A 27,202-nucleotide genomic window follows, 5' to 3' on the forward strand; every position below is an offset into this window, starting at 1 on the left:
AAGTTACCAAAATAAATAAATAAACTTTAAATTGCCTCCAAAAGTTAAAAGCTTATTTTGGCAAACTTAAATATTAATAAGTTAAAGTTTATTTATAATTGCTTCGGAAAGGGTGATCCGAATGGGTGGAGCATGATTTTCGTACTTTGAAGATTACGAGTTTGATTCTTGTCAACATCTTCTTGATCAAGTCAGTTGCATGTGATATTAGTAGCTGTTGGTTTTCCTCGTCCCAAAAAAAAAATCCCATATAGCAGTTATACCAGATACTCCGTATCCGTATAATACACCTAAACCACAGTTTGTGACAATAAATAATAATTATTAAATTGGGTGCATGCCTGTTATTTAGCCGTGGCATGTACAGAAATCACATTAGATTAGAGTGGATCGGATAACAGAATATTAGGTGAATCTTATTGGTCGTCCAATGAATATATAGATCAAATACGGATAGGGGTAGGAGAACTGCTCCTCTAATTACACAAGAAAAGCACAACCTTTGTCTTCACGCTTCATCTGATGATTCAAAATTCCCAGAATGTTTTTTAGGACAACAACCATGCACGTCGTTACGCGATTGACGCGGCTTTAACTATATATGCTGTTGAATTTGAAGTTCTGTCACTTTTGATTGCTTAATGTTCACACAAATGGCTTCTGGGTAATTCCGTGTTTGCGTCAACTCTGCAGATTTCTGGATATGCTAAGTTGACTATAGCCATGCACAAAGGTTGAACCATTCTTACAGTATAGTTTTAGCTTTTTTATGATGACAAAAAACATGCAACGACTATTCAAGGTATGTACTAAAATATACATCACTTGGTTTGTTTTTTTTGCACAATATTTAAGAAGCTAAGTAGGAGAGAGACGAGGGAAAAAGAAGAAGAAAAAAAATTGAAAAAGCTGACGCCTAAAAAGAAAAAGACAAACATAACACGAGTGCACACGCCCCTCTGGGCGTTTGTTGTGCAAGCATAGCTACTGTTGTTTTCTGATGTGCCTCTCTCTTAGTGGGCCCCACAAAAAACTTCACTTGCAAGGCATACCCAAATTTCTCTCTCTTAACTTCTCTTTCCTCCACATAATAAAAGACCCCGCAAAAAAACAAGCCATAGATGGGGATGGCCTAAGTAAATACTGCATTGTGACCTTAGCCAGCAAAGGACGATCACAAGGGGTAAATCAAACTCAAAGCAATAAAATCAGTAGGCTACTCCTATTGAGAGTCGAACGTGAAACCTTGTGGTTATTAAGCCAACAATCCAACAAATTTTGTTGGGGTTGTCCCATATAATTTTAGCTTTTGCCTTGGTGTAATTTGACTCTTGGGTGTGAAATCTAATGTATGTGTCAAGATTCTTTGAAACTGGGAAGAGTAAAAGTGCATTGACCAGAGTTTAAACCCCTTTCCACACATGAATGGTTTGGAACACTGCAATCTTGTAAGTCACAAAAAGATTAGGCTCGATTCATTCTTCCCAAACTTCACATTGTGACCAACTAAGCTGCCCATGCGGGCTATTAGGCTCGATTCAAATTGACCCGTATGTTGTTCCAGTAGTTGTCCAGGTTCCTCGAGCAGCAGGACATGAAACTTGGTTCACAAGAGGACCGTTGGCATCCTCTGGTCCTCTGTATCTGTGGTATCCTCCACTCAACTGCACAGTTTTGAGTTCAAGAATTGAGTACTGCAATAAAACGTGCATATATGCTAGAGGTGGTCACGGGGCGATTCAGGACCAAACCAGCTTGAGCTAGGCCCGGGAAATGGGCACCTCTAGACTGCATGTTCTGTTAATATACATGAAGATGCAGAATGAGATTTGCGAGAAAGAGTGTTAGTTTACTTACGCTTTCCAGACATGTAGATAAAATCGTCATTCCAGGCAAGGCATCGCGTCCATACTGCACACAATGTATAAATAACTAAAAAAGTGCACAAAAAGGATATCCAAATACCAAATTAATGCAAAAGTTATAAGCTTTAGGAAGGAGTGTTTTATGGCAGAAATGTGTAACATAACCAACCTGATTCTGAACTCGCGTCTTGTAAATAAACCCTCCACAGCAGCATAGCGTCGAGGAAACAATGAACCTTAAGCAATATAGACAATAAAACATTCACTCAAACGTTTCATGTATTCAGATATACTGTGTTATAGAAGAGTTTAAGTAGACTGGAGATCTCCACATACACGCAAGATATCACTCCAAATGTTGCCCATCCCCTCGAAGCATCTCCGCTTTCACTCTCACTACTTTCTGCATAAACACCAGATCGAGATAGAGCAAGTTAGATGGAAAAAAATCCACTTTACTCTTAGTTATCGTTTTGCTGTATTACGTTTGAGGATGCCCCGAGATACAGTCTGAAGCATCAACCTATGAGGATTGATAAGATCTTAGAGGCCACGGGATTACAGACATCTTTACTCCACGAAATGGATAGGATGAATAGTGTGAAGTAGCTTACCACACATTTTTGAAAGGGTAAATTGAACGGGGTCGTAGTTTGTTATTGGAATGGTAACCTCTACTTCATATGGGGTATCACGAGCAGTTTCACCTGAAGACGAAGATCAGAAATTTAGGTTATTTTCCTTTATGGAAACCAGCAAAGAAAAATGCCATGCAACCACACATACACAAAAAGAGAGGAAAAAAAATAGCAATTATATATAGGTCATTATACATCTCCAGTCGATGGCTAAGATTGTTGGAGACAAAGTCGTTGGTGATACTCCATTTGCTGTGGATTCTGACAACGTAACCTTTAAACCTTGCTCTGGATACACCTGGAAGATGGGGTGGGACGAACCATAACTTCGTAAACAAATACCATTAAAAAAACATAGGAAATATATATGTAGAATGCAAACTCAATTACCTTAACCGATGCTTTTTGCACTAAATTGGAAAGTGAGGCAACTGCAGTCGCATAAAGGTCTACATGAGTTTGTTCAGTGCTGAAGCTGAAAAGTTCGTAAATAATTATCAATTGGGACTAATATATATATATATGTTAAAACAGGTTATTTAGATAAAGAGGTTATATTGACATACCTGAATTCCTTGTAAGCTTTTTCAAACCCGAATTGAGTCATGCCATTGCGTACCTATAAGTTCAATAATATAAGCAGGGAACGAACAACTTTGAAGTATCATCTCGAGAAAAAAAAAATTAAAATTCCTTACAATTTCCCATGTTCTTGGTAAAAAACCAACTGTGAAACCTTCAAATACTCGCTCACGCGGTTCCTCACATGGAATGGCAAGTTCTACCACAACTCTAGTCCAAAAGGAAAGAATAGCAACATAACTCGAGAATATGAAAGGTTCAAGTTTAACTTTGGCTAAAAACCATTTATAATAAGATACGAAAAAAATGGCATGGCTACTAGCACTTTGATGTTTAGAATACCTGCAGGTAGACTCATAAGAGACGCTGCATACACATCCAACTCCACCTGTATTTCGCAAAGCAAAGACGTGACAAGAATAGCATTCTGGCAAAGATAAAAAAAAAAAAAAAAAAAAAAGACGACAAGAATTGAAGGGATACTCATATTGCAAAACTTACCTTTGCATTGTGTATTTGTGCAGTTTCCGCATATGATGTTCACCTCAAGAAAACATCATATGATTACAAAGAGTAAGCGGGAATCCATAAGAAAACGAGAGAGAGAGAAAGCCAGAGAGACAGAGAATACCTGAGCTGTACGGCCCATCTTATCAAAAGTCATCTCGCAATTCAACAAGTCGCCATTGAAATATTCCTAGGTACATACAACCATACAATATGACGAGAAAATAAAATACAATAGTACAGTAGTCACCAAAGAAGCATTGTGGCTTACTTGCACAAAGCTGACATTTCCCGATCCAGCAACGAAATAGTTGAACTTATCATATCTACCAAAATCCACATACCCCTGCGGTTTTGTAAATTTGAAATTAAACTAAATGCAACTGAGACTTTCAGACTTATATAGCTAGAAAGAATCTCTGGACCTTAAGAAGCACATAGTAAGTGAAAAGAAGATTTAAACTTTTCCCACACATTCTTCAAAAACAATTCAAGAAAAGAAATACGAATATCCAATTAGTAATTAAAGTAAATGAGATTAGAGAATGTATAGCACCTTTTGAGATCTAGATTGCACGTCTTTACAAAACCGTACCACAGTGTCAGTATTCTACATTAAGACCACCATCAGTATATACACTTCATTAATTTATAGTCTTTGATCATACAGTTTTGCATTCTAATATAGCTTTGATGACCAGGAACAAGTAGTTCTCGTATACTGGACAAAGTAATTAATTACCACTCCATCGTATTCAAAAGGGCGTCCAATCCATCTACTCTGTGAAGCATCTAAGGAAGAACAATAATGCTCAATGGGTATTGCAAATACAAGTACCAGGTTACGATCTACCATTCAAGAGGCAATAACACAATTAAGAAGATATCAACTATAACTTGGTATTTTGATCTCTAACATTGCTTCCGTTGTTATGTTAGCTAATAGCTATAGCCCCTAGGCCCTACTCATGTGGTGCTGGACTTGGCCCTTTACTGGTCTCCACTCAACAATCTCCCTAGCCACGGACTTGGCCCTTACTGGCCTCTGTCCTACAATCTCTCCCCCAGCACTAGCTAGTCTTAATTGCTCTTGCCTAGCTAGTTGAAAACGCAACTTTATTTCCTTTTACTGTCACACGTTTTTGAAAGACGGGTGCCGGATTACTGGCTTCCGCCCAACAATTATCCTAGCCAGACTTGGCCCTTATTGGCCTCCGCCCAACATGTTAGATTATATTTATATATAATAGACATGACATAGGATACAAAATCATAAAGATAACTGGAATTGTCAAGAACATAGCAGCCTGTAGTTGGCACAACAACAGAAGCAGCTCCGAGCGGTCGCAACAGAAGAGCTGCAAACTCATAAATTAGATCAAAATCGGAGGCAGGAGAGCAAACTACAGACCAAATGCTGCTCTACAGGAATCAGGAGGTACCTGCAACTATCGAAATTATCATATGGGACATTGAAAAATGAAATAATCTGGTACGAACAAAAACAATTATCTCCCACTACAAACTGCCTCTGTTTCCTAGTACAAGTGCAGAACTACGCATATATGAGGAAACGGAAATGTTTTCTTTGGCAGCGGAAACATCAATGAGAAATGGTGAACTGGACGACAAGAACAAGAAGAAGAAGAAGAAGAAGAAGAAAAATGTAGCAGAATTGGTTCAGCGGTCAGCTGGTCATGCACTATGGTCTACGGGCTATGGAGGACTGAGCTCTCGGCTGAATTGAACCGTAATACATAAATATGTAAATACTTTTCTCTCTTGAATTGCCTTGTCCTGCACTTCCAGTGGAGCAGACCGCGACTCTAATAGGTGACTCAAGACTCAAGACTCAAGATTACCGGGAATCAACGGTAACAACCAGCTCTGAGCGAAAAAGACGGCAAATTATTATGTGGATCATGGTCCACATAATTTATGTGTACCATAAATATTAGGTGCATTTTTAATATATTAAAAGTACATTATTTTTATACTAAAAGTATATTATTTTTGTACTAATATATATTATATAAAATAATAACATAATGTACTTTTAATATATTAAAAATGTACTTTTAGAAAATGCATAAATAATGTACCCTTAATATATAAAAAATGTAAAAAGACATGGTGAATAATGTCAAATTATACTGTCCATTATCCATGCAATAATGATGGGTGGATAATGAATAGAGTAAATACTCAAAATAGTCCCTCGACTATAGCTAAATTCACAAATTGGTCCTCGACTTTTAATTTCAACCAATTAAGTCTTTAAATTTGTAATTTTAACATAATTTGGTCCTCCGTCTATTTGACCATGATCTTTGAGGATATACATGTAATTTCATGTGCAAGCTCAAGAGAACGCTCTTGGAGGTGATGATGCCATTTCGGAGGGGGAAATGCTTTTCCGCTTACTGCTTGGGGATCACGAGCCAGTTCATTTTGCCGACGTCGCTTGGAGTCATGGCTTTCTCAAAGAACCACTCCAGGGACTTCGCCGATCTGTCTATCAAAAGCTATAATTTCTCCCACATGGGGTGCAGCACCGGCCTGATCTCGATTGATCTTGCACGTGACCTCCTGTATTGCACCCCAACTCTAACGCCCTGGTGGTTAGCAAGGAGATTATTATGTCCAACTATTACAAAGGATCGGAGAGAGCTATGCTCCTCCCTAACTGCCTCTTCAGAATGGGCGACGCCGCGATTCTTGTGTCCAACAAGAAGCGCGATTCGAGTCAGGCTAAGTACCAACTCATGCACGTTGTTCGCACGCACAAGGGTGTCGACGACAAAGCCAACCGCTGCGTTTACAAGCAAGAAGATCCGCAAGGGAAAGTCACAATCAACCTCTCAAAAGACCTAATGGTGATCGCCGGCAAAGTCCTCGAATCCAACATAACCACAATCGCCCTGCTCGTTCTCCCGGCGTCGGAGTAGCTCCTCTTCCTCTTCACCCTAATCGCCCAGAAAATCTTCAATCCCAAATGAAAACCCTACATTCCTGACTTCAAACAGGCCTTCGAACACTTCTGCATTTACGCCGGCGGTCGCACCGTCATCGACGATCTCCAGAAGAACTTGCATCTCTCGTCGGGGCACGTGGAGGCTTCCAAGATGACGTTGCACCGGTTCGGAAACACCTCATCTTCTTCGCTCTGAAACGAGCTCAACTACATTGAATCCAAAGGGAGGATGAAGAAAGGCGACAGGATTTGGAAAATTACTTTCGACAGTGCGGTCTAGAAATGCAACCGGAACCTAAAAAATCGATAATGGATCATGAAATTACATATATATCCTCAAAAATCACAGTCAACAAACGGTCAAATAGACATGGGACCAAATCGTGTTAAAATTGTAAAATTAAAGACTTAATTGGTTAAAATTGAAAGTTGATGACCAATTTATAAATTTAACTATAGTCGAGAAACCATTTTAAGGATTTACTCTAATGGATATAAACCAAATGTGTTGTGGTCCAAGTAGATTGACCCAAATTAAATTATTGGGCTCAACCCATTAAGGCAGCGAGTCAAGTCCAATAGCCAACATTGGCAAATTATTCGGTCCACACAGGTTTGTGAACTACAATCCAAAATAATATCGTTGAATATTATGAGTAAAAATAATGTACATTATGTATTAGAATAATGTACATTATGTGTTAAATAATATATATTACATGTTAGAATAATAAAATTTGTATGATAATATAATGTACATTATGTTTTAGAATAATGTACATTATGAGTTATAAAAATGTATATTGCATCTGGTCGCATGAAAAAAATTACACAAAATGTATGTTGCATCCTGCTATTCCTTCTCCTGGATGCCAATACAAGACACAAAGTGCTGCAAGTTTTTGAGCCATTTCTCGTTGATTTAGTAGAGCTCAGAGCCAACAGAGGAAGATCAAAGCTAGGAGATCAGATTGCAAAGTTTCTCTTGCAAGACTACGCCAAGATTAAGGTTGGGAAATCGAGACAACTAAAAAGGAAATTAAACCAGGAAATTTAACATTTTAAATTGAAATTAAATCAGGAAAGTTAACATTTTAAATTGAAATTTATCCAGAAAATTTCGCATTTTCTAGAAGAGGCTTGAGAGTTGAAGGTGTGAAGAAGAAAATGAGATGAATTAATGTCTGAAGGGGAATTTAGGTAGAGGAGAGTAGTGGTTTCCATGCTGAAGAAAGAAGGGAACCAGAAATTCTGGACAGGGAAAGTTGCAGAAGCGGCGGTGATGTACAAGAAAGCTATGGATTTGTGTCCATTGAAGTTGAGAAAAGAGATGGTCGTTCTTCATAGTAACAAAGCTCAGTGTTTCTTGATCCAAGGAGAAGCAGAATCCGCTTTTAGTAACACAACGAGATCTCTGTGCATATGTTACGTACTCAAATTTAGTACGCAACTGAAGAAACCTTTCGAGCAGGCTTCTGACTCCTAACCGTATTCGAGTCACGGCAAACTCCAATTTCACACTTCGAGCGTGTGTGGGCTCCAAGAAGAATAAATTAGAATAGTAGAATAATAATATATTTCCTCTGAATGGTTCCCCGTATTCATATACAATGGACCTATTTATACTAAATTACTAACACATATAATAATTAAGTTACTACAATTATTCTAACTATACAAGGTAATAATATATTCTAATATACATAATTTCCTTATACTAATATTTAGTCAATTATCCTCTAATTACATATATTCATTCTTTGTAGACCATCCCCTAATTAAACCATTAATTATTTCTTTCCTTTGTTGCGTATCACTCTCCACCCCTTCAAAAAACACCTTGTCCTCAAGGTGTAGAGAGGAATAGAATAAACACATATTTGTTGAAGCAGTCCATGCAACTTTGGACGGGGGCTAGTTGACAAAATAAATTGAAATGGTTCATGAGCTTGATCGTGACACATAAATGGTCTCCTCCCCTTTTGACTTGCACCGTCTAAAAATATCTCTTGCTCTCCAACATTGAGTTCCAATTCTAAGGTAGTAGGACTCACAAGTCTTGTCTCAAGATAATCCTCAAGAGACTCTAAGTTGTTGAAATTGTGAATGTTGCTTTCATCATGAGTAGTTGGGAGATCTGTTGCTATTGATGATTTTTAGACTCTGGGTTACTTGGTTCTTCTTGAGAAATTGGATTAGAATAATTAGGAGTGTGGCATTCCAAAGTATCATCTTGGTCTGTCTGTAATTCTCCACACATAGCCATCAACAGCTCCAAATTAGGATATTTAATGTCTAAGACACAACAGTTATCGTAAATATTTTGGCCATGAAGAGCTTGTTTGGCCATGAATGCATCTAAGACAAAATCAAACCATACCAAAGCTTGGAAGGTGTAACTTTCATCCTTCAAAATATGAATATATTGTACAGATCCTTTTGTAGAAAAGATCGAATACAATACAAAATCATCAATTGAATACCATACATGGTGTACAGAAACCAATAAGCACCGGTGAGTAATATTTTCCATAAAAAATAATTCTCTACTTTTTTTTTTTGTATTTTTTTCTTTTCTCTCGTTTTTTTTTTTTTTGAATTTTCAAAAGGGTGCTATAAAAAATGAGATAAAAACAAAAAATAAAATAAAATAACAAAAGGATATGAGATACTCTCACCAATACTCTCAATGAAAGCACCAATTGTTACGTGATGCATCCACAAATCCTCTCAACGAGAGCACCAATGTTACGTACTCAAATTTAGTACGCAACTGAAGAAACCTTTCGAGCAGGCTTCTGGCTCCTAACCGTATTCGAGTCACGGCAAACTCCAATTTCACACTTCGAGCGTGTGTGGGCTCCAAGAAGAATAGACTAGAATAGTAGAATAACAATATATTTCCTCTGAATGGTTCCCCGTATTCATATACAATGGACCTATTTATACTAAATTACTAACACATATAATAATTAAGTTACTACAATTATTCTAACTATACAAGGTAATAATATATTCTAATATACATAATTTCCTTATACTAATATTTAGTCAATTATCCTCTAATTACATATATTCATTCCTTGTAGACCATCCCCTAATTAAACCACCAATTATTTCTTTCCTTTGTTGCGTATCAGCATATCAGGGCAAGCGAATCCCCACCTTTTCGCATAACATAGAAAGACCATGTTGCTCTTGTTATTAAACAAAATCAAGTCAATTAATCTTTTTACCGATCATTTAACCGACATTTGGGTCAGAGTGACAAAAAATGAATAGTTAATGTATTAAATTGACAATTTTAAAATTTATGTACTGTAATCAACAAAACTTCATTAGTCATAGGACTAAATTTGAAATTTTATCTATTTTAAATTTAAATTGTATTCTGTAACAATTAATAATGCAATAGGTGATATGTAATCGTGCAATACATTGTTACGTATTAGCCATTGCACTTATAGTTTTGAGTGCACATACATTATATATTAACAATTACATTTATAATTATTACGTGATATACGATCACAATTTTCACGAAAAACATACTTCTCACTTAAATGTGCTTACAAACACACATACACACACATATATATATAAACTTGAATGAGCCTAAGTTCAAATTCAATTGGACTTTTTTGCATCCCTAATGCAAACTATGTCCCTGTGTGAACGTATATGAATTCCTTATTAGTAGTCATGATTAGGGGTGGACATAATTCGGTGAAAATCAGTTAATCAACTAAATCGACAAAATTCAGTTATCTATTTTTAACAAAAATATTTCTATTTGATTAATGATTTTAAATTTGGTTACGGTTAATCCAATTTGAAAGTGTAGGTTAACCAAATTACATGTGTATTTATATTTTAAATTTTTTTTATAATTCAAAAATAATACTATTATATTAGTTTTTTATTTTTTTCAAAACAGATCATTTATATAGTACATGACTATTTTGTGGTATGAAATTATAAATTTACAAATTTTATATATATATATATATATATATATATATATATATATATTAAATTGGACTAAAATATTTCGGTAATGGTTAAATTGAAAAATTAAAATTCAATTATCTTAATTTGAAAATAGAAATTTTAGTTCAATTAATAATTAAAACATTTATAATGATTATTTTAGTTCGAGTATTAACTAAATTAACAGAATGAACACAATACCATCTACTTGGATTATTTTGGAGTGTTTGGCAATTAGTATTAGTATTAGAGTTTACATAAAATTTGCACTTGAATTTGCTGAAATTCTCCATTTCCCGCTCCATAGCAAGATTTGGAAGCTGATTTGAGTTATTCAGTATGTAATGGCTTCAATCATCCGAAAGCTGCTTATACCCAGGACGACGATACCCATACCCAAACGCTACGACCTAAGAAGTCCAGAAGCCGAGCCGGAGAGGCCATTCATCCCGTTTTCAAAGCTTCAAGAGCGGAAGCTCTTGGAAACCCATTTAGTTTCGCTTCTGGATGTGTGCAACAGTTTGTTCCAGATCAAGCAAGTCCACGCGCACGTCATCCGGCGAGGTGTAGAGCAGTGCTGCTATGTTCTTACTAAGCTCATTCGCACACTCGCCAAAATCGATGTCCCCGTGGAGCCCTACCCGCGCATGGTGTTTGACAGGGTGGGAGACCGGAACCCCTTTCTGTGGACCGCCATCATTCGCGGCTACGCCATGCAAGGGCCGTTTGGAGAGTCGGTGAGGCTGTACGGGTTGATGAGGAGGGAAGGGTTTTCGCCCGTTTCGTTCACGTTCACGGCGTTGTTGAAGGCTTGTAGTGATAGGTTTGAGGTGGATTTAGGGCGGCAAATTCATGGACAGTGTGTGAGGATTGGTGGGCTCTGTTGTGATTTGTATCTGGGGAATACTTTGATTGATATGTACGTGAAATGTGGGTGGGTAGAATGTGGGAGAAAGGTGTTCGATGAAATGCCTCTGAGAGATGTTATCTCGTGGACGTCGTTGATCTTTGCTTATGCCAAGAGTGGGGATATGGAAGACGCAGTGGAGCTGTTTGAGAAAATGCCTTTTAAGGATATGGTGGCGTGGACCACAGTGGTCACTGGTTTAGCTCAAAATGGGAAACCCATGGAAGCCATAGAGTTCTTCCGTAGGATGCAGAATGCTGGTGTGCAGACAGATGAAGTGATATTGTCTGGAGTTATATCAGCTTGTGCGCAATTGGGTTCCAGTAAGCACGCAGATTGGGTGAGAGGTGTTGCTGAGAGATCAGGATTCGGGCCTGCTGATCATGTCGTAGTCGGCTCAGCATTGATTGATATGTACTCCAAATGTGGAAGCGTGGAGGATGCCTACGATGTGTTCGAGAAAATGCGCGAGAAGAATGTGTTCTCATATAGCTCCATGATTCTTGGGTTTGCTATGCACGGCCATGCAAATTCTGCACTAAACTTGTTTGAACAGATGCTGAGAACAAACGTAAAGCCAAACGATGTAACTTTTCTTGGCGTCTTGTTAGCTTGCAGCTATTCAGGCTTGGTAGAACAAGCAAAACGGTACTTTGATTTGATGGAGAAAAAGTATGGCATTGAACCAGCTGTAAATCACTATTCTTGCATGGTGGATGTTCTTGGCAGGGCTGGGGAACTAGAGCAAGCCCTTGAACTCATCAGGAACATGCCGATAAAGCCGAATGGTGGTGTCTGGGGAGCCCTGTTAGGAGCTTGCCGCATCCATGGCAACCCAGATGTTGCAGAGGTTGCAGCAAACCATCTGTTTGAGCTTGAACCAGATGGTATTGGGAACTATGTCTTGCTCTCCAACATATATGCTTCTGCAGGGAGGTGGGAGGATGTGTTGAGGGTGAGGAAGATGATAAGATCAAGATCACTGAAAAAGAACCCTTCAAGAAGCTGGATTGAAGGGAAAGATGGCGCGATTCATGAGTTCTATGCAGGGGATTCGACCCACCCGATGTCTGGTTCGATTAAAGAAGCTGTGATGGATCTTATTGAGCAACTCAGGCTGCGGTGTGGATATGAACCAAACCTGAGCTGTGTGCCTTACGATTTGAACGATGAGGATAAGAAGAGGATTCTGATGATGCATAGTGAGAAGCTTGCCTTGGCGTATGGGCTGCTGGCTACTGATGCTGATTCTGCCATTAAAATCATGAAGAATCTGAGAATATGTGAAGACTGTCATTCGTTCATGTGCGGTGCCTCTGGTGTGAGTGGCAGGGAGATTATCATCAGGGATAATAACAGGTTCCACCATTTTCGTAATGGGGTGTGCTCTTGTGCCAACTTTTGGTGATGCTTCAATTCAAAGGAAACCAACCCATTTTTGGATTTTATTAGGTTTTATCAATTCAATTAAATGAGTTAACTCGAGATCCTCCGAATGTAGTAAATTTGTCACGTTTAATCTTAAATTGTTAAATTGATTATCTGTAATCTTTCGACTTGCAAATTTAATCATTCATGGTCCAAGTTAACCACCTACAATCTTTTAACTTTCAAAATTTAACCAACCTGGTCCTCTTGAAAGGGCCATGATTAGTTAAAATTTAATAGTTGAAGGACCATGGCTGATTAACTTGACCACGGATATTAATAATTTAAAAGTCGAAATATCGTAATTAATTTGAAAGTGTAGGACTAAACGTAACAAAATCATTATACTCGAAGACCTCAAATAGTTCAACTCTCAATTAAATTATAAGTAGCAATCCTTTCTTGTCTGATACAACCTAATTTACACATCAAAACAACCATGTAACCATGTTGTTTGGGCGATTCACAATTTACCTCAGTTAAAACTGTTGGGAATAACATTCAAGAGGTGAATGGGCGGTCAGAATTATTCTTGTGGACAAGAATTAATCTAGTGCGTTAGTGGGCACATCTGAACGCAACTTGCGTTCCCTCTCCTCTTTTTTCTCTTTTTTTTTTTGTGGCTGGTACAGGGGAGACAGGTATTCTCACTACTATAAATACCTGTCTTCCCAGACCTATTTCTTTACACTTGAAAAAAAACTCTCAAGCTCTATAAATACTCTGAGTACGTATCTCTATAAGTGCAACTGAGTTACGTGAGTACTTCTGTGTGAGCCAGTCGAAAGCTCCCGGGTTAAGACCGCTCAGTCTCCGGATATAAGCTTTTAGGGCAGTGTCTTGCACACGTCACAGAAACTATCCTAAACATATCCCAGCCTATATCAATCGTAATCCATATAAACCTACGACATTTTTATAAAAACCACAACAATTAAAAGCTTATATATAAAATGAAGATGTCGTCCCTCCTTTCCAAGCCCGCCACTGAACTCTCGAAGATCGAGCCGTTGAACGGTATAAATTACCGAAGGTGGGCTGTGAAGATGATGGTGCATTTCGAGACGCACGAGGTTGACTACGTGCTCACCAGCTGTCCTTTCGGTCAAACCACTGCAGCAACGACTCCAACAACACCAACACCAGTCGGAGATGAGATCGAGATTGCTTCGACCGAAGACACAATTCCAGATCTGGTGACACCAGATCCAAAGACGTCTGCGCCCGCAAAATCGTCTGCAACAAGTCAAGACGTTCGAAACAAGTTCGAACGTGATAATAAAATGGTAAGAGGCATACTGCTTCAATACATGTCTGATTCTCTTCTGGATATTTATGCACCTCACAAGTCCGCGAAGGCAATCTGGGATTTGCTACAAAAGAAATACGGGTCAGATGATGCAGGCCGGAAAAAGTATGCTGTTGCAAGTTGGTTAAACTACAAAATGGTTGACGGTAAGCCTATTATTGATCAAGTTCATGAGTTCGAAAATTTAATTGGGGATTTAATAACCGAAGGGATTCCGGTAAGCGACACATTGCAAACTTATGCTTTGGTTGAAAAATTACCTGAATCGTGGTCTGAATTTCAAAATAAAATGAAACATGAACCAAAGTTAAGTACATGGGAAGAAATGGTGAATCACATAAACATCGAAGAGGCGTTTCGCCTAAGACAAAGGTCAGTTTCCTCTCCTGAAAATTTAAAGGCTAACGTTATAGAAACAAGTGACAGGTCAAAAAGTGCAAACAATGGTAAAAATAAAGGTTGGCAGAAAGGCATGAAAGCAAACAACTCTAAAAACTTCAAGGCGAACAGAAACCAAAAATCAGGGAAAGGAGGTGGCTGTTATGTCTGCAGCAAACATGGCCATCGTGCAGCGCAGTGCTACCACAAGAAATGTGGATTTGATCAAAAAGGGAACCAAGGAGGACCAAAAAGCCAAGCAAATGTGGTGGAAGATTCTGAAGTTGTAGCAGCCGTTATAACACTAGAAGCCAACGTTATAGAAGACTCCGAAGAATGGATCGTGGACACTGGAGCGTCACGCCATTTCTGTTCAAACAAGAGTCTTTTCAAGAATTTTCAAGCAATTGCTCGAGAGCAAGGTGAACAAGTTTTTATGGGCAATGATAGCGTGGCCGAGGTAAGAGGTAGTGGTACCATAGAAATAAAACTATGTTCAGGAAAAAAATTGTTTTTAAACAATGTAATGTATGTTCCCTCTCTGCGAAGGAACTTAGTCTCGGGGCCTTTATTAGTGAGGGCCGGGATTAAGTTAGTGTTTGAATCTGACAGAATGATAATGACTCGTAGGGGGGATTATCTGGGGAAAGGTTACATGCGTGGGGGGCTTTTTGTGTTACCTTTCATTTCAAACAAAAACAATGCAATCAACATGAATAATGTGGCCAGTGGCACTGGCAGTTCTGCTTATATTGCTGTTTCGTTTGACATGTGGCATGCTAGATTAGGACACATTGGTGTTAAATGCATGAATAGACTAAAGAACATGAAAACTTGCTAGCTAATGTAACAAATGACACTATAACATAATGTGAGACTTGTGCTGAAGCAAAGTTCATTAAGAAACCGTTTACTTTAGTTAAGCATAAAACAACATGTGCTTTAGAGTTAATTCATTCTGACTTAGCAGACTTTAGAAACACGGAATCTAAAGGTGGAAAAAGGTATTACATATCCTTTATTGATGATTTTACTCGCTTTTTTAAAATATATCTGCTAAGAACTAAGGATGAAGCCGAAGATAAATTTGTTATTTTCAAAAATGAAGTTGAAAATCAACTAAGTATGAAAATAAAAAGATTGCGTTCAGATAGGGGGGGTGAATATGAATCTGCATCCTTTAAGTCGTTATGTGAAAAACATGGAATTATCCATGAAGTGACTGCCCCTTACACCCCTCAACAGAATGGCGTAGCCGAGAGAAAAAACCGAACTCTCAAAGAAATGATAAACGCCTTTTTGTTAAGTTCGGGAGCTCCCAATACACTTTGGGGAGAAGCCGCGCTTACAGCGAATCATATCCTTAATAGAATACCCCACAAGGGGTACGATAACACACCTTATGAGATGTGGAAAGGATACTCCCCAAATCTGAAATACTTCAGAGTGTGGGGGTGCCTAGCGAAAGTTGGGCTTCCCTCGTTCAAAAGACCTAACCTTGGGTCTAAGACTGTGGATGCAGTCTTTGTTGGGTATGCAGAAAAGAGTGCAGCCTACCGGTTCATGCTATTAGAAAATCGGTCCATATGTGAAGCCAGGGAAGCTGAGTTCTTTGAAACCATCTTCCCCTTGAAAACCCCTAATAGGACCGAATCGCTTTCGGTTCCATACTCACAAATTGAGAGTGAGCCTGAACAACTCAGGAGAAGCAAGAGACAACGCACTGAAACTACCTTTGGTTCAGACTTTATAACATATATATCTGAGCTAGAAGACTTAAATGAACTTTCTGAGCAGTTCGTGTGTCAACTAGTCTTAGAGGACGAACCAAAGACTTTCGATGCGGCTATGCGCTCAGTTGATGCGGTGTTCTGGAAAGAAGCCGTTCAAAGTGAACTAGACTCAATAAAGTCTAATCGCACGTGGGAAATAGTAGAAATTCCCAAAGGGGCCAAGCCTATTGGGTGCAAGTGGATATTCAAAAGAAAACTTAGACCCGATGGGTCAATAGAAAGATTTAAAGCGAGGTTAGTAGCCAAAGGCTATAGACAGAAGTTTGGGGAAGACTACTTCTGTACTTACTCGCCTGTGACAAAAATAGCAACAATAAGAGTGTTATTTGCATTAGCCGCAGCACACAAGTGGACAGTCCATCAAATGGATGTCAAAACGGCCTTCCTAAATGGAGACCTAGAGGAAGAAATCTACATGGACCAACCTCCTGGGTGTGTAGAACCCGGACAAGAAGGGAAGGTCTGTAGACTAGTGAAGTCCCTATATGGGCTAAAACAAGCTCCAAAACAGTGGTATGAAAAATTTTACAAAACACTGTTGGATCTGGGTTACGCAGTAAACAGATTAGATGCTTGTCTATACTCAAAAGAAGTTGAGTCAAGCATAGTACTCATCTGCATCTATGTAGATGACATGCTAATCTTTAGTCCTAATGTTGAAGCAATAATAGAGACCAAAAGGTCTCTTTCTGAAAGATTTGACATGAAGGACTTGGGGAAGGCGGATGTGATACTTGGAGTGAAAGTCATTCAAAGTGAAAATGACTACAAGTTGTCACAAAGCCACTATACAGAAAAACTGTTAAGGAAGTTTGACAGTTATGAAGTGACCCCGGCTCCAACTCCGTATGATTCTAGTGTCAAACTGAAAAAACACACTGGAGCAGGAGTGGCGCAAGAGGACTATGCGAAATTAATAGGGAGTCTGATGTTCCTAATGAACTATACCAGACCCGACATCGCTCTTGCAGTCAACAGACTCAGTCGGTACACTCATAATCCAAGTGAGGTCCACTGGCATGCATTAAAACGTGTACTACGTTATCTGAGAGGCACCATCGAGTGGGGCCTGCAGTACACTGGTTTTCCAAATATCTTAGAGGGATATTGCGATGCAAACTGGGTCAATGACAGTGGTGATGTAAGCTCCACCAGTGGGTATGTATTTACCATGGGCGGAGCAGCTGTGTCGTGGAAATCCACGAAACAATCATGCATAGCCAGATCAACAATGGAGGCTGAGTTCATAGCTCTTGATCTGGCTGGGCAAGAAGCTGAATGGCTGAGAAACCTACTGGCAGACGTGCCGTTGTGGGGGAATTCTGCTCCATCAGTGCCCATTCATTGTGACTCACAAACTGCCATATGTGTAGCAAAAAATAGTTCCTACAATGGAAAAAGAAGACACATAAGAGTCAGACACGAGTCTGTAAGGCAGTTAATTGTGAACGGAGTACTCACATTAGAGTATGTGAAGTCCGAGAGGAATATTGCAGATCCTCTAACAAAAGGACTGAATCGGAAAGCTATCCTTGATACGTCAAAGGAAATGGGCTTAAAATGAGAGGTAAAGAATTCAAGGTGGACACCACTGTAGTGGTCAAACGAAGCCATGAAAAGACTTACGTAAGAAAGTTGAAGGGTATGCTAAAGTACTGATATGTGAACCAGAGTTCAAAACTACCCACTTCTCAAAGAGTTCAAGACTTAGTTCACTCCTGAGAGGTAAGTTACTCAGGTCACTACGTGCCAGTTCAAGGTTACACACTGGCATTAAGGTCAGTCTAGGTGGTATACTCAAACGCCCTGTTACCACACCCCTTGAATGTGTGGGGGATTGTTGGGAATAACATTCAAGAGGTGAATGGGCGGTCAGAATTATTCTTGTGGACAAGAATTAATCTAGTGCGTTAGTGGGCACATCTGAACGCAACTTGCGTTCCCTCTCCCCTTTTTTCTCTTTTTTTTTTGTGGCTGGTACAGGGGAGACAGGTATTCTCACTACTATAAATACCTGTCTTCCCAGACCTATTTCTTTACACTTGAAAAAAAGCTCTCAAGCTCTATAAATACTCTGAGTACGTATCTCTATAAGTGCAACTGAGTTACGTGAGTACTTCTGTGTGAGCCAGTCGAAAGCTCCCGGGTTAAGACCGCTCAGTCTCCGGATATAAGCTTTTAGGGCAGTGTCCTGCACACGTCACAGAAACTATCCTAAACATATCCCAGCCTATATCAATCGTAGTCCATATAAACCTACGGCATTTTTATAAAAACCACAACAAAAACTACATTTTCTAACAACTTTTAAATTAAAATTCTAAAACTATTTTTAGGTTGAAAATTTAGAAGCTTAATCAAAATTCTACCTCTTCTAACAACTTTTAACTTTTGAGATAATCGTAAAATATGCCTGATAGACTAAATTCATTCTAATGTAAAAAAGATGATGATAAACTAATGAATGAAGATGATAGGAACTCCAGAATTGGTTTCAAAGAGCCTTTAGTATTGAATATTATAAAGAGAGAGAGAGAGAGAGAGTAAAGGGGTGTGGCTAAGTCGTCATTACTGTATTTGTTTTGAGAGGATTACTGCATTTGTATGCACAAATATATGAAGAAGAAGATACCGATTGGCCTGAGGTAGCCTTTTCTTATTAGGCCCTATTTGGTAAAATGGCTGTTAACTGATAGCTGTTAGCTGATTGTGTTAATTTGAGGGTATAAATAGTCGATAACATTAACTGATTGTAAAAAAGTGTTTGGAAATTAGCTGTTAGTTTATAGCTGTTTGGTATAATTTCTTTTCTCAAAAAGCTAATTGAAAAAGTTGTTTGGAGTAACTTTTTGAATTTTAGCATTTTGGAGTTGCAAAAAGCTAATTAACAAAACATTTATATTGATATTTTAACTAAATCAAACAATTAATAGTGGTCAAATACGTCAAAATTGGCCTATAGGCCAATTTTTTTACCAAACAGTGACATTGATATTTTAACTAAATCAAACAATTAATAGTGGTCACATAAGTCCGCAAATTATGCCGTGGAAACGTGTTCACCATGCTTGGTGAACACGCTTCCAAACGACGTCGTTTTTGGCGTCTTTTTAAAAAAAAAAAAAAAAAAAACACTGTTCTATTAACGGCGTTAGGAAGGCAATTCTGATCCGACAACTCTTTGCGTTTGATTCTTTCCTATTCGCAATTCTCTGAAGGCAGTTGTGATCCGACATTCGCGTTTCTTTCCTATTCGCGATGGAGGAGACGACGGTTCGAGGAGAAGATTCCACCGATATGATTTCTGCGATTCCAGGTTGCGTTCGATTTTATGCGTTTGATTTCGTTTGATTTATGAGATCATGAATTGTTGAATGTTTAGTTATTTTTATTGGTATTTGTTCAGTATATATGCAGTTTGAATGTTCATAATGTTGTAATTGTGTATTAGTACCATGTCTCTGTTATGAATTTTACAATATGAGATTATGTATTTTCTGTTACGCAATTATGAATTTTGATACTCTGTTCATGCATGTGATATGAATATTCATAATGTAATAGTACTATGTTCATAACATATTAACTGGTATGTTACACTGTTTGCATATACTCAGTGAATGAAGACTTTGTTGGTGATTCAATAAGCAATGAGCAAGCAGACTTAAACATTGACATTGATGGCTCGTCTTCAAGTCCAGGTTCTTTTTATTAGTTTTGTGTATCATGAATGTTGTTTCTGATAGGTGTAGGTACTGATTCATGGTGATTATATGCAAATTGAATGTTGTGATTGGTATTAATACTCTGTTATGAATTTACATTTTGAGGTTATGAATTTTCCGTTATGTTATTATGAATTTTCTATATGAGATTATGAATTTTTTATATGAGATTATGAATTTTATGTTATGAGTTTATGTGTATCTGTTATTGATGGAGAATATGTTCTTCTTATGTAGAGCATGGCTGGATTTATTCGGCATTCCCCGTACCCCCTCTACGTAAATGAAGAATATATTTCTATCAAATCTGTAATGAACTGCAAATGCATATTTTAGTAGTTGGTATAGGTGTGGTTATATTTTTGTTGCAATTGCAGTTGATGAAGACTTGGTTGGTGTTGTAGTAAGCAATGTTGACGAAGCTTTTGAGTTATATAATGGATATGCATACAGAGTTGGTTTTAGTGTGAGGAAAGGCCAACAACGTTATAAGGCATCTACTAAGTCAATTCAGATGAAGAGGTTCTTCTGTGCTAAGACTGGGTATAAGCAGAAACCAAACAGTGGTGTTAAGCTTTATTCAACGATTGATATGAGGACTGGCTGTGGTGCATTTGTTCAGTTTGATGTGGGGGGTGATGGGATGTGGACAGTTACAAAACATTTGAAAGAGCACAATCATGAGTTATGTTCATTTGGCAAGAGTCATCTGCTCCGGTCGCATAGAAGAGTGGGAAACAATCAGCTTGAATATTTAAAAGACATGAAGAATAGTGGTGTTGCATTGGCGGATGGTATGAGGTTTTTGAAACATCAGTCAGGGGGTTCTTCATTGGTTGGCTTTACCAACCGCGATGCTTACAATTCGATGGCTTCTGTGAGTTTGAAGTGTTTGGATGGAACTGATTCCAATTCTTTGATTGAAATATTCAGGAGGAGGCAATCTAATGAGGCTGATTTCTTTTTTGATTTCGAAGTTGATTTGGATGGAAGATTGTGTAGTTTTTTTTTGGAGGGATGGTCAAATGAGAAGGGATTATGAGGTGTTTGGTGATCTGTTAGTGCATGACACAACATATCGCACTAACAAATATGATATGATTTGTGGTCCTTTTGTAGGGATGAACCATCATTGCATGAATGTAATGTTTGGATGTGGTTTTTTGATGAATGAGAGGATAGAGTCATTTGCGTGGTTGTTTAGAGTGTTTTTAAGATCCATGGATGGCAAGTGTCCACAGACTATCATGACGGACCAATGTTCAGCTATGGCTGCTGGCATTTCCATGGTGTTTCCTACATCACGCCACCGTCTTTGCATATGGCATATTGGTGAGAATTCGAAGAAGCATATCAAGGCATTAAGGAATCATAAGGATTTTCTGGATATGTTCAATTGTGTGTTGAAATACACCGAGACTGAAGCGGAGTTTGAAGTTTACTGGACAAGGTATGTTATTATGAATTTACATTATATAATTCTGAATTTTCTGTTATGTCATTATGTATTTTCTGTTATGTCATTATGTATTTTCTGTTATATGATTTATGAATTTTCTAATATGAGATTATGAATTCACAGTTATACAATTCTGGATTTTATGTTATGTCATTATGTATTTTCTGTTATATGATTTATGAACTGTGTAATATGAGATTATGAATGCAAGTATACAATTATGTATTTTCTGTTATGTCATTATGTATTTTCTGTTATATGATTATGAACTTTCTAATATGAGATTATGAATTTTCAGAATATGATTAGTAAACATGTGTTTTAACTTTTTTCAGGATGGTTACAAAATATAATTGTCATAAGAATACATGGCTAGAGAAGCTTTATGACTGTAGGGAGAAGTGGTGTCCAGCGTTCAACAAGGATTATTTCTCCGGGGGTATTTTATCTTCGCAAAGGAGTGAAAGCACAAATCATTCAATTTCTAGGAGGTTGTCCAAGACTGCTGGTTTATGTGATTTTTATTCATCCTTTGTGAGTGTTATTTCTGAATGGAGAAGTAAGGAAAATGGTGAGGATTTCCGGTGTTCTCAAGGAGTACCCGCCATGATGATGGATCATGTGAAACTACTTTCACATGCTAGAGAGGTTTATACAATTGAGATATATTTTTTGTTCGAGGAACAATTTATGAAAGGTAGCTCTTGTTATCAAGAAATGGTGTTGAATGATGGTTGTAAGTGCAAGTATCACGTGTGGCGACCAGACATAGATATCATAAGGCATGAAGTAACTTTCAAGCCAATCAATTTGGATATATGCTGTAGTTGCAAACTGTTTTCAGAATTGGGAATACTTTGTTGCCACTGCTTACGTATACTTCATGTGCACTGTGTTTCCAGTATTCCCGATAAATACATTCTAAAAAGATGGACTAAAAAGGCTGTTGAGGGTAGAAATGTGGACATTGCATCCGTGTTTTATAATGGTGGTGTCCCTTCTTCAATTTGGGCTGTTGAGATTAGTAGGAAATTTCAAAGGCTTATTGTTTGTAGCCAAGATAACAGTGTTGCTAGACAATTCTGTGATGAAGCTGTTGAGAATGCAAGGAAAAACATTGAAGCTGAGATTGGGGATGTGAATACTGAGGAGGGTGCTGTGTCTTCGTCAAGTGGTATTGTCCAAGACCCTTCAAGCCGGAGGAGTAAAGGTGTGAGAAATAAAAGGAGTAGTAGTGTTATTGAGAAGAAGTACAATGCAGCAAGGGGGAGAAAGAGTGCTGCAAACAAGCTTGCTTCAATTACAAAGGGCTCTGTCCAATCATTGGTCTTGGAAAATATTTCAGAGATTGCTCGTGATGGATATCTTGTACATCCAAGCACTGGGGGTTCACAGTTTGTTCATTTTAATAAGAATGTAGACCACGATGTAGCTATAGATTGAGATTGTGTTAATAGAACTTCATATGTTTAGCAGTGTTGTAATGAATACTATGCAAAATACTATGTGTCAGTTTATGAATTTTCATTCATGTGATTATGCATTTTCCTTTGTGTCATTATGGATTTTCCTTTATGTCATTATGAACTTACAGTATGTACTTACGAATCTTATGATATTAGATTGTGAATTATGTGTCAGATTATGAATTTTCCTTTACCAGTTTATGAACTTTCCTTTATGTGATTATGAATTTTCCTCTATGTGATTATGAATTTACAGTATGTACTTATGAATTTTATGCTATTTAGAGTTTACGAGAATTATGTCTCAGATTATGAATCTTCCTTTATGTGATTATGAATTTTCCTTTATGTGATTATGAATTTTCCTATATGTGATTATGAATTTACAGTATGTGCTTATGAATTTTATGCTATTTAGATTTTATGAGAATTATGTGTCAGATTATGAATTTATTTGATTATGAATGTTTACTTTATGTGATTATGAATTTTCCTTGTTGTCATTATGAATGTTATTTTAATGTTATGTAATAATGAATTTTCAGTTATAGCTAACACGTATACATTCATAATCGCATAATAGAAAGTTCACAATTGCATAATAGAAAATTCATAATATGGTAGTTGAAAATTCATAAATCTACATGATTCATATGTAATCTGAATTAAGAGTAATAGATTGTATATTCACAGGTGCAAAATATCGGTGCACATTACAAAATGAGAGATTCTCAATCTAGGGTACCAACAGTCAAGATTTCAAAATGAAGTATTGACAAAATTAATGCTTCATGTTCACAACATATTCAAACACCAAAAAGCGGTATAGTTTCATTTCTTCTTTGAGAGATCCTTTGCTGCCTTTATAACTCGCAATCTTTCAGTGTTCCTACCCCATGTGATAATGTTTGACGTGTATTTAGCTCTAAGTTCCCAAAGGAAGTCAGCCTTCAAAAAAAAAAAAAAAAAAGATGTTAAAAAACAAAAAAAAAAAAAAAAGAAAAGAAAAAAAGGAAATCTAAGTTGAAATTAATATATCTTATACTCTTACATTTACACGGGTGCCTATCTTGAATCCACTGTCCCAATCTTGAACATTCCCCTTGTACGACTCCATGTGTCGCATGACATATATGCCACAGTCAATCACATTGTCAAGCTCCTTCCAAGGAATGGCCAAGTGTGATACAGGAAGATTTTGTATCTTACGGAGTAGGGGTGATTTTTCTGCAGTCAAGTATTCTCTCAAAGCAGTCATCTGGGCAAAAATGAAACTAGTGTGATAATGATTCATAGGAAATGTATAACAAATGTTTGGAAGGTCAAGTTTAAGGTTAAGTTACCAGTAGACTAGGGCAATCTTCATACTTGTCAGCTTCAGTAACACCCTTAGGCAGCATCTTGTTGTCTATGATTTCAACACTTTTTGAGATGGTGTTGATGCAGACAATGAAGTAGTGTTCGTGTCGAAGCACGGGGAAAAATATCTAACATCAAAAGAAAAAGTAGTTAGAATAGAGAAGAAATATGCCATTAATGAATAAATGTTGAACGTGGGTAATTATAAATTACCAAATCAGCATCATTGACGTCAAGATTTCCAAATTTGGAAATTTCATACTGTAAGCGCTCATTGAAATTCTCCTTCCGCTTTTGAAGCGGAAGATTCTTCATCCACTGTTCACTTGGGTCAAGTTGAAGCTAAGGGGAAAAAAATACGTATCAATGATAAGTTGTGCAATATGTAATGGCGGTCATACATAGTTTATAATATCATAACATAAAATCCATAATATTACAAAGAAAATACATAACTACAGAACAGAAAATTCATAATATCAAAATTGTAATTTCATAAGTCACAATAGAAAATTCATAATGTCATATGGGAAAATTCATAATCTCACACAAAAAATACATAATCTCACATCAGAAAGTTCATAATATCAAAAATGTAACTTCATAAACTCACAATAGAAAATTCATAATCTCATATGAGAAAATTCATAATCACACACAGAAAATACATATTTACATGACATAAAATACAGAATGTAAAAATTGTTGGTTTTAACTTACATGTACCAACGTGCTAAAATAGATGCACTTTGGCTTCCCCAATGCCCGTTTTGTGTTGAGGAGTGTAAGCCTCAACGCCCATACATCGATGAATGTGCTAAAAATTTCACCGCTGCGTATGGTGTGGAAATCTCCTCTTGTCATTGAGAAATCATCAAAGCTAAACAGAGTTTCACTACATCAACAAAAAAGTTTTGATAAATACATAAATGAATTAATACATGGTTATCAATGTGAAATATTCATGAAAATAAAAAGTTTTTTAAATGGTTAGATTCAAACATACTCAATTGGATGATTTGTAGAAGCATCCATGAAGGCGTAGTCTGATACGGCCCTCTCGGTGACACTAGCATTATGGTCAGACGGTACATTCTTTGTTCAGAAAGGTGACCTCAAATTTAGCGGGATGTTTTTGTATTTTCGGATTGGTCTCTTTCGTATGGTGACATCCTCGACATCAGATTCACTGTCCAGAAATGCACTGTAAACACATGAAGCTAGTTAATATCATCATAATTGCACAATCTCAGTTCAGAAAATTCATAACTGCAGTACAGAAAATTCATAAATACAGAACAGAAAATACATAATTGCATATCAGAAAGTTCATAATATCAAAACTGTAATTTCATACTCATAATAGAAAACTCATAATCTCATATGCGAAAATTAATAATATTTCAGAAGAAAAGTCATAATATAATATAAGAAAGTTCATAACACAATTTCATATTCTAATGAGTTTACCTATCAATATCATCGAGGGTAGCAGGAAGTGTAGCAGCAGGCGTAGAAGTATCAACAGCACCAGGTACATATCTGGCAAATGGAACCTTAATCAATGGAGCTATTTCTCGTCTTTCAGAACTTGATGTAGCAGTGGTAGCAGCATGTGTTTCAGAAGATGAAGCAGCAGGGGTAGCAGCAGTGGTAGGAACATGTGTAGCAGCAGGGGAAAAAACAAGCGTAGCACCATGAGTAGCAGCAGGGGTTGCAGCAGGGGTAGCGGTAGGAGTAGCAGAGAGTGTAGCAGCATCAGTAGCACCAGGAGTGTCATTCACAATGTTCTGAACAAGGGCATCCAATTGATCTTCATCCAATGCGCCCTGCTCCTGTGGTTCGTCAACCAATGGCGCCGGGGTATAAGGAATCCCTAAATCAAACGAGGGAGGGTCAAACTCCATTTGCCGAGTGGTCTTTTGGAAGGCTTCAACCAAGGCATCAACGGCCTTTGTGAAAGACTCTTGGCCAAAGAAGATGTCGTCAAGTTGAGAGGAGGTTGGAGTTGGTGGTCTTTCTATCGTGCTTGCTACGCCAATCATGGTAGAAATCCCAGAAAATGCAGCCTTCATAACATCCACAGGGGCGTTTTGTTTTCCAACTTCAACCATAGCCTCACCGAATTCCAAGACATCAGCAGCAAGGCGTTGTAGAACTTGCGTGACCCTGTCAACACTGGATGGTGGCACAGAGATGGTTGGGACTGGTTGGGCTGAAGTAGAAGCAATACAGTCAGCAGTAGGCTTTGCAATACGAGGGATAACTTTCCCTTTACCATATCCGCCCGACCTTTTTCTCAGCAGAAACCCTTTGTCGTGCAAGTTTATTTGTCCATGCAGTAATGCTTGGATATGTTCTTTGAACCCTCATTCCTTTGAACTGGACCCGATCAAAGTAGAATAGCTACAATGTTCAAGAAAAAGTTAAAATAAAAAAGTTATAATCATAATTCCATAACTATAAATTCATAATATCCTAACACAAAATTCATAATTACATTACAGAAAATTCATAATACCATAATAGAAAATTCATAATCCATATGAACACTATATTCAACTATCATATTATGGATTTTATGTTATGCAATTATGAACTTTCTATTATGAGATTCATTATTGCATAACATTAAAAGAACATTCATAATGACAACAAGGAAAATTCATAATTACATAAAGGAACATTCATAATCAAATAAAGGAAAAATCATAATATGACACATATAATTCTCATAAAATATAAATAGCATAAAATTCATAAGTACATACTGTAAATTCATAATCACATAGAGGAAAATTCATAAGCACATAAAGGAAAAT

The 27,202-nt window shown here is 37.4% G+C and overlaps 2 protein-coding genes and 1 long non-coding RNA gene across 4 annotated transcripts; 1 reads left to right on the plus strand and 2 right to left on the minus strand.

Moving 5' to 3' along the window:
• Positions 1 to 308: 308 nt before the first annotated feature.
• Positions 309 to 21,234, minus strand: LOC109167588. The gene is made up of 3 exons (XR_002051876.1): positions 21,224 to 21,234; positions 16,309 to 16,311; positions 309 to 793 (listed from the first exon to the last, which is right to left on the minus strand). It is a non-coding gene; the product is annotated as an uncharacterized LOC109167588 (long non-coding RNA).
• Positions 1,282 to 5,378, minus strand: LOC109167582. Of its 2 annotated transcripts, none has more exons than XM_019316622.1 (18): positions 5,035 to 5,378; positions 4,859 to 4,950; positions 4,335 to 4,373; positions 4,149 to 4,202; positions 3,864 to 3,938; positions 3,717 to 3,782; positions 3,587 to 3,629; positions 3,428 to 3,473; positions 3,202 to 3,295; positions 3,070 to 3,122; positions 2,894 to 2,972; positions 2,699 to 2,801; positions 2,480 to 2,572; positions 2,202 to 2,268; positions 2,035 to 2,101; positions 1,858 to 1,911; positions 1,529 to 1,664; positions 1,282 to 1,467 (listed from the first exon to the last, which is right to left on the minus strand). In XM_019316622.1, exons 1-17 carry the CDS (start codon positions 5,063 to 5,065, stop codon positions 1,539 to 1,541), a joined length of 1,182 nt encoding a protein of 393 aa, XP_019172167.1. In that variant the 5' UTR covers positions 5,066 to 5,378; the 3' UTR covers positions 1,282 to 1,467; positions 1,529 to 1,538. The 2 variants fall into 2 exon arrangements, with proteins under 2 accessions (XP_019172167.1, XP_019172166.1); XM_019316621.1 differs by having other exon boundaries at positions 2,894 to 2,978.
• On the plus strand, positions 10,770 to 13,001 carry LOC109167579 (pentatricopeptide repeat-containing protein At5g44230). Its single transcript, XM_019316618.1, has one exon. It carries the CDS (start codon positions 10,901 to 10,903, stop codon positions 12,869 to 12,871), a length of 1,971 nt encoding a protein of 656 aa, XP_019172163.1. The 5' UTR covers positions 10,770 to 10,900; the 3' UTR covers positions 12,872 to 13,001.
• Positions 21,235 to 27,202: the final 5,968 nt, after the last annotated feature.

The sequence above is a fragment of the Ipomoea nil genome, unplaced genomic scaffold (assembly GCF_001879475.1).
Source record: "Ipomoea nil cultivar Tokyo-kokei standard unplaced genomic scaffold, Asagao_1.1 scaffold3169, whole genome shotgun sequence".
NCBI classification, from domain to species: Eukaryota; Viridiplantae; Streptophyta; class Magnoliopsida; order Solanales; family Convolvulaceae; genus Ipomoea; species Ipomoea nil.

Bases quoted from the DNA above. Each gene is read 5' to 3' on its own strand.
- LOC109167582 (XM_019316621.1), bottom strand. From the start codon at position 5,065: ATGTCCCATATGATAATTTCGATAGTTGCAG. The intron at 3,783-3,863 runs GTAAGCCACAAT...GTATGTACCTAG, and splicing joins GAAATGTCAGCTTTGTGCAA to GAATATTTCAATGGCGACTT. The intron at 3,474-3,586 runs GTAAGTTTTGCA...TGCGAAATACAG, and splicing joins CACAAATACACAATGCAAAG to GTGGAGTTGGATGTGTATGC.
- LOC109167579 (XM_019316618.1), top strand. From the start codon at position 10,901: ATGGCTTCAATCATCCGAAAGCTGCTTATACCCAGGACGACGATACCC.